General features: G+C 42.4%; 1 protein-coding gene across 1 annotated transcript; it reads right to left on the bottom strand.

Annotated features, from left to right (window-relative positions):
* Nucleotides 1–6,830: 6,830 nt before the first annotated feature.
* LOC138956650 (tubulin polyglutamylase TTLL11-like) lies at nt 6,831–11,692 on the bottom strand (the record flags this gene model as incomplete). The annotated part of the gene is given in 3 exon segments (XM_070327953.1): nt 6,831–7,391; nt 8,931–9,034; nt 11,012–11,692. Coding segments are annotated over 3 exon segments (1,195 nt in total), but the record flags the coding sequence as incomplete, so codon positions are not given.
* Between the last annotated feature and the right edge of the window lie 277 nt (nt 11,693–11,969).

The following is an 11,969-nucleotide window of genomic DNA, read 5'->3' as shown; positions in this document are numbered from 1 at the left end:
CTTAGTATATGATGTCATTGCTAGGTTTAGTTGTTTGACCTTGACCCTGAAGGCCAAGGTCATGTAAAGGTCAAGCATGTGAGTCGTATGGGCTTTGCCCTTCTTGTTTATTTATTTATTTTATTTTTTTATTACACGTTTTTAATTCTTTTTGGTACACGCCATCAACATCAGACAGCAACATCAAATACCATCAACCATACAAAACTATGCATCTTCAACAAAATTAAAAAAATTAAAATAAAACCGAAAACAACGGGAAAACACAATAACGCATACAATCACACAGCCCATTCAATACATTTCTAAATTATGTAAACAAGCTCTTCGTCTCCTTTTTACATTTAGTCAAGTTTTGACTAAATGTTTTAACGTAGAGGGGGAATCGAGACGAGGGTCGTGGTGTATGTGTGTGTGTCTGTCTGTCTGTGTGTGTGTGTGTGTAGAGCGATTCAGACCAAACTACTGGACCGATCTTTATGAAATTTGACATAAGAGTTCCTGGGAATGATATCCCTGGATGTGTTTTTCTTTTTTTCGATAAATACCTTTGATGACGTCATATCCGGCTTTTTGTAAAAGTTGAGGCGGCACTGTCACACCCTCATTTTTCTATCAAATTGATTGAAATTTTGGCCAAGCAATCTTCGACGAAGGCCGGACTTCGGTATTGCATTTCAGCTTGGTGGCTTAAAAACTAATTGATGACTTTGGTCATTAAAAATCTGAAAATTGTAAAAAAAAAAATTTGTTTTTAAAACGATCCAAATTTATGTTCATCTTATTCTTCATCATTTTCTGATTCCAAAAACATATAAATATGTTATATTCGGATTAAAAACAAGCTCTGAAAATTACAAATATAAACATTATTAAGTTAAGATAAAATTTCCGAAATCGATTTAAAAACATTCATCTTATTCCTTGTGGGTTCCTGATTCCAAAAACATATAGATATGATATGTTTGGATTAAAAACACGCTCAGAAAGTTAAAAAGAATAGAGATAAAGAAAAGCGTGCTATCCTTCTCAGCGCAACTACTACCCCGCTCTTCTTGTCAATTTCACTGCCTTTGCATCGAGCGGTGGGCTGACGATGCTACAAGTATGCTCTTGCTGTAAAAATGCAGTGAGTTCAGTTTCATTCTGTTAGCTCGACAGCTTGACTAAATGTTGTAATTTCGCCTTAAGCGACTTGTTTATGTTTCTATTTGATAATAAATTTGTAAAACTACTCCTACCACCAACTCATGTTCCCCGTTAAGCTGCTGCAAAATGAACAGACAATGTTTATGTTCGTCTAAAATGAAAAACATCTTTAACCTCCTATTAACTCCAAAACCAAATTTCATCCTTACGTTCTCTCGCTATCTTTCTCTCTCTCTCTCTCTCTCTCTCTCTCTCTCTCTCTCTCTCTCTGTCTGTCTCTCTCTCTCTCTCTCGCTCTGTCTCTCTTTCTCGCTATCTTTCTCGCTCGCTCAGTCTCTCTCGATCGATCGATCGATCTCTCTCTCTCTCTGAATGAAGCTTTCATAAAATAAAGCTACACGTGATCAAGACACAACAGCGGTGCCTTTAAAGTGGACTCCAAATCCAGGATAGCCGTTCAGCCATTACCGCGTAGCTCCTAATTCTCTCAGACCTGTGTGGGACAGTTTCGTCGTGTATTCCGAGTGGGAATTATTTAATCTGCACAGTGCAAGGTAATGGAGTGTTGCTGACATCTGCTCAGTGCAAGGTAATGGAGTGTTGCAGACATCTGCACAGTGCAAGGTAATGGAGTTCTGCAGACATCTGCACAGTGCAAGGTAATGGAGTGTTGCAGACATCTGCACAGTGCAAGGTAATGGAGTGTTGCAGACATCTGCACAGTGCAAGGTAATGGAGTTCTGCAGACATCTGCACACTGCAAGGTAATGGAGTTCTGCAGACATCTGGGGTAGTCTAAAAGGGGTGGTGGTGGTGGGGTGGGTGGTGTAAGACAGTTGCCACTGTATTTGACAGTACTTGTGAAGCGAACCAGGACAAGCAGTTTCAACTATGAGAGTCTTTAATTGTTTATTTGCAGCACTCTCCTAGAGAAAATCGCTTGACTGAGTGTTGTTATCACCATTACAAGAATCAGCCTCACGATAATATTGAACCACAAAGAAACAAGGAAATGGTGGAGACAGCAACATGAACACAAGTGATAATAGCATCACAAGAAGCTTATCCGTCTGTCCAATAAAGCACTATGCATGATGCACTCAAATACTGTGTCAAATAATACTGATACTGAAATCATGACATCTTTCATTACCTGAATTAAGGTCAATTAACAGACTGATCTCAAACCTGCCAGGAGATGCTATCTTCCACAGGTATACAGGTACACAAGTATATAGGTATTTATACAGGTACACAAATATACATATCGATATACAGAATGATACGAGTATACAGATTGGGGGCCCGGTAGCTCAGTTGGTAGAGCACTGGACTTGTGATCGGAAGGTCGCAGGTTCGAATTCGGGCCGGGACGGACACGGGTCAACTTAATGTGCAGACCCAGAGACGGAAGCCATGTCCCACCTCCGTGTCATCACAATGGCACGTGAAAGACCTTGGTCATTCTGCCATAAGTACAGGTGGCTGTATACACCTAAACACGCAGACACCTGGGTAGCGCGACTCCGTTGCTGCTAGCTTTCCACTGCACTGGGAGGAAGCGACCCGAATTTCCCAGCGATGGGACAATAAAGTAATGAAAAAATGAAAAAATGAAAAAAAATAAACATATAGCTATTCTGATTGACAGGTGGGGGAATTCGGGGGCTGTGATGGACAGGTGGGGGAATTCGGGGGCTGTGATGGACAGGTGGGGGAATTCGGGGGCTGTGATGGACAGGTGGGGGAATTCGGGGGCTGTGATGGACAGGTGGGGGAATTCGGGGGCTGTGATTGGAATTTGGTCTCTTCCGATCATCAAAGCATAATGCTACGGAAGTCGGCCATTTTTGCCAATATCCAAAAGCATATTGGCAATAACAAAGACGCATGGTTCCGGTTTACCCATCTGTACCACACAATGTTTCAATCGACAACAGCATATACACTGACAACTTGAAATTCTTCTCGGGAATGTTTTTCAGCTTTACAAATGTCGATAGCACACCCTTTTCTGCTAACTTCCCGATGAAACAGGACTAAACCAATTATTTTCTGTCCCTAAACACCACAAAATGCCCTACGTCGAAAGATGTAGTACAAACAGGGGAGTAAAACGGAACAGCTGTTTTTGTGTGCCCATGTGAGCTGACACAAACTTTCGCATTCGGCTTTTCTTATCTCGTAACTCCACACTAAATACCCCACTTCCCCTCTGAAGTATTGATGTACAACCCATGGCACTAACATTCATGTAGTCGTTTATAACCGAGGTTGAAAAATTCGCTTCATGACGAGACAAGTATAAATGCCATTCACCCAAACTGAAAACGATCGCTGCCGCAGTCTGCTCGCGTTGTATGGATTAGCTGTTCTCTTCTCCTCCCCTTGTTGCATCCTAGTTCTTCAGTTGTTTCTAGTTTTCCGTTGATGTTGTGTTTTGGTCTTCTTCATAAGTAGTCTTGTTCAAAATTAAAAAAACTCGAACTTCTTTTTGTTGTAAATTCATACGAATGAACTAATAAAAAGCTGTTTAACAGCTGTGTTGTCAAATCGAGTTTTTTTTCCAAAGTCAGTGTGGCGCCTGCGCAAAACTAATGCGCATAAGAAACGGCATCTGCTATCAAAGCCTGAGATCAACGCATCGACGCAAAAACTGTCATTTTGTAAGTTTGGAACAACAAATCAAGGTCAGAACAGCTATATAATCGCTATTGCTATTGCTACGCTGAAAACACAATAGCTGTTAATGTTGACTTCACTCATAGCGATGTCTTTGTCACACCATTAGAATAATGACAGTCAGTTGACTTCACACATAGCGATGTCTTTGTCACACCATTAGAATAATGACAGTCAGTTGACTTCACACATAGCGATGTCTTTGTCACACCATTAGAATGATGACAGTCTGAGTTGACTTCACACATAGCGATGTCTTTGTCACACCATTAGAATGATGACAGTCAGTTGACTTCACACATAGCGATGTCTTTGTCACACCATTAGAATAATGACAGTCAGTTGACTTCACACATAGTGATGTCTTTGTCACACCATTAGAATAATGACAGTCAGTTGACTTCACACATAGCGATGTCTTTGTCACACCATTAGAATAATGACAGTCAGTTGACTTCACACATAGCGACGTCTTTGTCACACCATTAGAATAATGACAGTCAGTTGACTTTACACATAGCGATGTCTTTGTCACACCATTAGAATAATGACAGTCTGAGTTGACTTCACACATAGCAACGTCTTTGTCACACCATTAGAATAATGACAGTCAGTTGACTTCACACATAGCGATGTCTTTGTCACACCATTAGAACAATGACAGTCAGTTGACTTCACACATAGCGATGTCTTTGTCACACCATTAGAATAATGACAGTCAGTTGACTTCACACATAGTGATGTCTTTGTCACACCATTAGAATAATGACAGTCAGTTGACTTCACACATAGCGATGTCTTTGTCACACCATTAGAATGATGACAGTCTGAGTTGACTTCACACATAGCGATGTCTTTGTCACACCATTAGAATAATGACAGTCAGTTGACTTCACACATAGTGATGTCTTTGTCACACCATTAGAATGATGACAGTCTGACTTGACTTCACACATAGCGATGTCTTTGTCACACCATTAGAATAATGACAGTCAGTTGACTTCACACATAGCGATGTCTTTGTCACACCATTAGAATAATGACAGTCAGTTGACTTCACACATAGTGATGTCTTTGTCACACCATTAGAATAATGACAGTCTGAGTTGACTTCACACATAGTGATGTCTTTGTCACACCATTAGAATAATGACAGTCTGAGTTGACTTCACTCATAGCGATGTCTTTGTCACACCATTAGAATAATGACAGTCAGTTGACTTCACACATAGCGATGTCTTTGTCACACCATTAGAATGATGACAGTCTGAGTTGACTTCACACATAGCGACGTCTTTGTCACACCATTAGAATGATGACAGTCAGTTGACTTCACACATAGCGATGTCTTTGTCACACCATTAGAATAATGACAGTCAGTTGACTTCACACATAGCGATGTCTTTGTCACACCATTAGAATAATGACAGTCAGTTGACTTCACACATAGCGATGTCTTTGTCACACCATTAGAATAATGACAGTCAGTTGACTTCACACATAGCGATGTCTTTGTCACACCATTAGAATAATGACAGTCAGTTGACTTCACACATAGCGATGTCTTTGTCACACCATTAGAATAATGACAGTCAGTTGACTTCACACATAGCGATGTCTTTGTCACACCATTAGAATAATGACAGTCAGTTGACTTCACACATAGCGATGTCTTTGTCACACCATTAGAATGATGACAGTCAGTTGACTTCACACATAGCGACGTCTTTGTCACACCATTAGAATAATGACAGTCAGTTGACTTCACACATAGCGATGTCTTTGTCACACCATTAGAATAATGACAGTCTGAGTTGACTTCACTCATAGCGATGTCTTTGTCACACCATTAGAATAATGACAGTCAGTTGACTTCACACATAGCGATGTCTTTGTCACACCATTAGAATAATGACAGTCAGTTGACTTCACACATAGCGATGTCTTTGTCACACCATTAGAATAATGACAGTCAGTTGACTTCACACATAGCGATGTCTTTGTCACACCATTAGAATAATGACAGTCAGTTGACTTCACACATAGCGATGTCTTTGTCACATCACATAATCTCTATCACTGTCACAGTCACGGAATCCATAACACACATCCCTGCATCGCTTTGTCTTGTCCCTGTATCTCTTTGTCACATCACTGGATCTCTTTGTCATGTCACTGTATCTCTTAGTCATGTCACTGTATCGCTTTGTCATGTCACTGTATCTCTTTGTCATGTCACTGTATCTCTTTGTCATGTCACTGTATCTCTTTGTCACGTCACTGTATCTCTTTGTCACATCACTGTATCTCTTTGTCACATCACTGTATCTCTTTGTCATGTCACTGTATCTCTTTGTAACATCACTGTATCTCTTTGTAACATCACTGTATCTCTTTGTAACATCACTGGATATCTTTTTAACATCACTGAATCTCTTTGTCATGTTAATGAATCTCTTTGTCACATCACTGTATCTCTTTGTAACATCACTGGATCTCTTTTTAACATCACTGAATCTCTTTGTCATGTTAATGAATCTCTTTGTCGTATCACTGGATCTCTTTGTAACATCACTGAATTTATTACATACATCCCTGCATCTCTTTGTCACATCACTGGATCTCTTCGTAACATCACTGAATTTATAACATACATCCCTGCATCTCTTTATCACATCACTGGATCTCTTTTTAACATCACTGGATCTCTTTGTCATGTTAATGAATCTCTTTGTCATATCACTGGATCTCTTTGTAACATCACTGAAACATACACTCCCCCCCCATACACTCCCCCCCCAATACACTCCCCCCCCCCCCAATACACTCCCCCCCATACACTCCCCCCCATACACTCCCCCCCCCATACACTCCCCCCCATACACTCCCCCCATACACTCCCCCCCCCATACACTCCCCCCCCATACACTCCCCCCCATACACTCCCCCTCCCCCCTATACACTCCCCCCCCCCCAAACACTCCCCCCCCCCCATACACTCCCACTGGAGTCACACCGCTCATGACTATTCATCAGACCCTCGTTCATATTCATAGTCGTCACGCGTAGTATTACTGTTCAGCCCAGTAAGACCGCAAGGGACACAAGTCCTCACTGGAGTCACACCGCTCATGACTATTTATCAGACCCTCATTCATATTCATAGTCGTCACGCGTAGTATTACTGTTCAGCCCGGTAAGACCGCTGGGGACATACGTCCTGTTGCGCATTTCGCGCATGAAGTTGTTGATGTCGTTGGTCTCGCTTCGCTGACGTTTCAACATGGCTGCGTCAAACAAATCCTTCACTGTCTCCTCCTCAAGGGAAGTGATCGTCCGTCGCGAGAACAAGGGCACCGACCTTCGCTGGGGTCGCAGGATGCGGGGAGAGATGCGCTCCCTCTTGATGTCGTCGTCGTCGATGTCGTCGTGCGTCCTGACACTGAAACTGTCCTCGCAGTACGAGATGAATCTCTCCAGCGTCTCCGACAACTGGGCCGACAGGAACTTTCTCCGACTGATCTCAATGCACGCGTCAACAAACCCTTGGAAACACAGACCTGGGGGGGGGGCGCACAGAATTAATATTGTTATGAATATTATGAACATCATTAGAGATATTCTGAACATCATTATTGTTATCATAAACATCTTTATAGATATTATGAATATCATTACAGTAGATTGTTATGAATATTATGAACATCATTATAGATATTATGAATATCATTACAATATTATGAATATCATTACAGTATATTGTTATGAATATTATGAACATCATTATAGATATTATGAATATCATTATAATATTATGAATATTATGAATACATGTACCATTATGACTATCAATATGAATATCATTTTAAATATGATGAATATCATCAGTTTGATGAATATCATTATAAATATGATGAATATCATTAGTTTGATGAATATCATTATAAATATGATGCATATCATCAGTTTGATGAATATCATTATAAATATGACCTTCATCCCCTGTCGGTCTGTCTGTCTGTATGTGTGTTTTTGTGTGCGTCTCTCTGTCATTGCAAGTAGTGTGCGTCATTAGCCTCTTGGTATGTCCGACTAGTTGGCTCTGCTTGCTTGCTAGCTTGCCTGCTTGCTTCATTCATTGTGTTTCTCTGCTCACCAGAGGTTTTATCAGGGTTGAGAAACTCCAATTTTATCTGTGTGTGTGTGTGTTCTTTCTCTGTGTGTGTTCTTTCTCTGTGTGTGTGTGTGAGCGAGTGTGTGTGAGCGAGTGTGTGTGTGTGTGTGTGTTCTTTCTCTGTGTGTGTGTGTGTGTCTGTGTGTGTGTGTGTGTGAGCGAGTGTGTGTGTGAGCGAGCGAGTGTGTGTGTGTGTGTGTGTGTGTTCTTTCTCTGTGTGTGTTATTTCTGTGTGTGTGTGTGTGTGTGAGCGAGTGTGTGTGTGTGTGTGTGTGTGTTCTTTCTCTGTGTGTTATTTCTGTGTGTGTGTGTGTGTGAGCGAGTGTGTGTGTGTGTGTGTGTATTCTTTCTGTGTGTGTTATTTCTGTGTGTGTGTGTGTGTGAGCGAGTGTGTGTGAGCGAGTGTGTGTGTGTGTGTGTGTGTGTGTGTGTGTGTGTGTGTGTGCTTTCTCTGTGTGTGTTATTTCTGTGTGTGTGTGTGTGTGTGTGCGTGTGTGAGCGAGTGTGTGTGTGTGTGTGTGTGTGTGTTCTTTCTCTGTGTGTGTTATTTCTGTGTGTGTGTGTGTGTGTGTGTGAGCGAGTGTGTGTGTGTGTGTGTGTGTGTGTGTGTGTGTGTGTGTGTTCTTTCTCTGTGTGTGTTATTTCTGCGTGTGTGTGTGTGTGTGTGTGTGTGTGTGTGTGTGAGCGAGTGTGTGTGTGTGTGTGTGTGTGTGCCCGTCACGATATGACCTTGAACGGTTGAAAACGACGTCAAACACCAAATAAAAAAAGAAAAGAAAAAAGTGTGTGTGTGTGTGTGTGTGTGTGTGTGTGTGAGCGAGTGTGTGTGTGAGCGAGTGTGTGTGTATGTGTGTTCTTTCTCTGTGTGTGTTATTTGTGTGTGTGTGTAACATGATAAGTGGATGGTGTGTGCATGTGCACTGACCTGAGGTTCTGTCAGGGTTGAGGAACTCCCACTTTCTCTGCATGTCTATGTACATAATGTCTATCGACGCGTTGTTCATCCCTTTGCGGTTCAGACGACATTTCCTGCACACAGACATCACTATATATGTATTCAACACAATTGAATCACTACATGAATGACCGTCCTTTGTAGTGGGAGCACCATGCACACAGGAACTAACAGAAACACAAACTTCACATCTGCCCATCTGGTAGTGCAAGTATTTGAGGATACTGTAATTTGTTTACACATCTGGTAGTGCAAGTATTTGAGGATACTGTAATTTGTTTACACATCTGGTAGTACAAGTATTTGAGGATACTGTATTTTGTTTACACATCTGGTAGTGCAAGTATTTGAGGATACTGTATTCTGTTTACACATCTGGTAGTGCAAGTATTTGAGGATACTGTATTTTGAAAGTAGGAATGCCTTCACAGCGAAAGGCCATCACTAGTTATGAGTGTTACTCTAACTTAAAGTCTCACTTGCGCTATTGCACATGTTGTCTGCAGTTGAAAAACTGTTGTTTATCATTTATGTTGTTTATCAGATTAATTCGCTCGGCTTTCTGTCGAGTGGACGTGAAACTGATAGCACTATCAAGATAAGATTTGTGTGAATATTTGTTTGTCTGTCGAGTGGACGTGAAACTGATAGAACTATCAAGATAAGATTTGTGTGAATATTTGTTTGTCTGTCGAGTGGACGTGAAACTGATAGCACTATCAAGATAAGATTTGTGTGAATATTTGTTTGTCTGTGCACTCAAAAGACCGTTGGGTGAAATATGTGTGAATGTATTGTTTTGTCAATAACAAACGTTCCAACAACCTAGTACCTTTCTTGTTTTTTGATTCTGAATTTTGGAACGTTGGCAGTCTCTTTGTTTTTGGATTTGTTGTTTATCAGATCCCTTATGCTGGTTGTCGCGACATGTGTCGCGCTACTTTAGGTATACTGTCACCTGGTTGTCACGACATATGTCGCGCTACTGGCTCAATCTGTTTGGTCAGTTCCGATTACCTCCCATGGATGCGAAAACCTATATGACCGTTTTTCTTTATTTTTCTCTCTGTTAATTCACCAGTGGCTATGTAACATGTGTTACAGAATTGCACCAGTGTAAGGGTTAATTCACCAGTGGCTATGTAACATGTGTTACAGAATTGCACCAGTGTAAGGGTTAATTCACCATTGGCTATGTAACATGTGTTACAGAATTGCACCAGTGTAAGGGTTAATTCACCAGTGGCTATGTAACATGTGTTACAGAATTGCACCAGTGTAAGGGTTAATTCATCAGTGGCTATGTAACATGTGTTACAGAATTGCACCAGTGTAAGGGTTAATTCACCAGTGGCTATGTAACATGTGTTACAGAATTGCACCAGTGTAAGGGTTAATTCACCAGTGGCTATGTAACATGTGTTACAGAATTGCACCAGTGTAAGGGTTAATTCATCAGTGGCTATGTAACATGTGTTACAGAATTGCACCAGTGTAAGGGTTAATTCACCAGTGGCTATGTAACATGTGTTACAGAATTGCACCAGTGTAAGGGTTAATTCACCAGTGGCTATGTAACATGTGTTACAGAATTGCACCAGTGTAAGGGTTAATTCACCATTGGCTATGTAACATGTGTTACAGAATTGCACCAGTGTAAGGGTTAATTCACCAGTGGCTATGTAACATGTGTTACAGAATTGCACCAGTGTAAGGGTTAATTCACCAGTGGCTATGTAACATGTGTTACAGAATTGCACCAGTGTAAGGGTTAATTCACCAGTGGCTATGTAACATGTGTTACAGAATTGCACCAGTGTAAGGGTTAATTCACCAGTGGCTATGTAACATGTGTTACAGAATTGTATGGGTTACAATATTACTCTGCCTCATGTGTTTAAGACTGTTACTTTACATTCAAGTGACTAAATGACAACGACAAAAAGTAAAAGAGAAAACTTTTTTTCGCCATTACTTGCTAACCCTAAGAACAGCAGAACAGTGCACAACAACACACCCCACCACCCATCCCTTCAAACACGTCCCCCCACCTGGCAAACATGCGGAAGGCAGTGGGCCCCATGCGCAGGCAGCCCCTGACGCTCAGACAGTTGACGAAGATGTCAGCCAACCTCTCCAGAACCCGCGTGTGTTTGAGGGCGTCAGCGTACAGCGAGGGGAAGACCTCCTTCAGGCACGACTCTTCCTCCGCCTCATTCTCGTCCTCCGAGGACTCCGCCAGGGAGGGGTCATAGGGCAAAGGTGGCATGGCGGGGCTGTCGTCCTCCATGAAGGCCTCAGCCGGTCGCTCCCCCCGGAGGTAGGACAGCTGTCGGTCTGACGCGTCCACAAGGTACGGGTCCTTGGCCAACCTGATCTGCCGCGAGACGTCCTTCACCTTGCTATCGTCCCCCGCCGTCTGGCTCTTCCGGTTGGCGTTGGCGTTCTTGTCTGGGTGCTCGTAGTAGGGAGGCGTGTTGAAACAAGTCACCTCCCCCTCCCCCTCCATGAACACACGACACGTCTCCTGACGCTTGTATACGAGTCGGGCCTTGTCGGTCTCGGCGAAGATAGATTTCTGCTTGTCGCCGCTGTCCGGGCCGTCGTCGGGCATGAAGCGGATTGTGATGTCACGCTCGCGGTGGTTGCGGTGTTTGGTTTCCGCCACGGGGCCGCTGTCCACCTCCATCGCCTCCACGCCGGGCCGCTGTCGGAGCTGCCGTCGCTTCCGTCTGAAGGGACACAGACATGCATAAAGGGAGGTAAGCAGAGTCAGGATTGTCAATAGAGGTAATCCGTGAAATAACTCTGTCGCCGTTTTTGTCTGAAGAGACACACACATGCAGTTTTCTTTGAAAGTCACGATCTTCATAGAACATAAATATTATTCACATATATAGAAAACTTTTTTCAAAAAATAATAAAACAAACAATTCATAGCACAAAATTTCACATAACTGATTCCATCATCATTAACCCCCTCCCACTCCCCCCCCCCCCCCCCCCCCC

Source organism: Littorina saxatilis, unplaced genomic scaffold, assembly GCF_037325665.1.
Source record: "Littorina saxatilis isolate snail1 unplaced genomic scaffold, US_GU_Lsax_2.0 scaffold_2943, whole genome shotgun sequence".
Lineage (NCBI taxonomy): Eukaryota > Metazoa > Mollusca > Gastropoda > Littorinimorpha > Littorinidae > Littorina > Littorina saxatilis.
The sequence above is the reverse complement of the archived record's forward strand: the minus strand, read 5'-3'. Positions and strand labels throughout refer to the sequence as shown.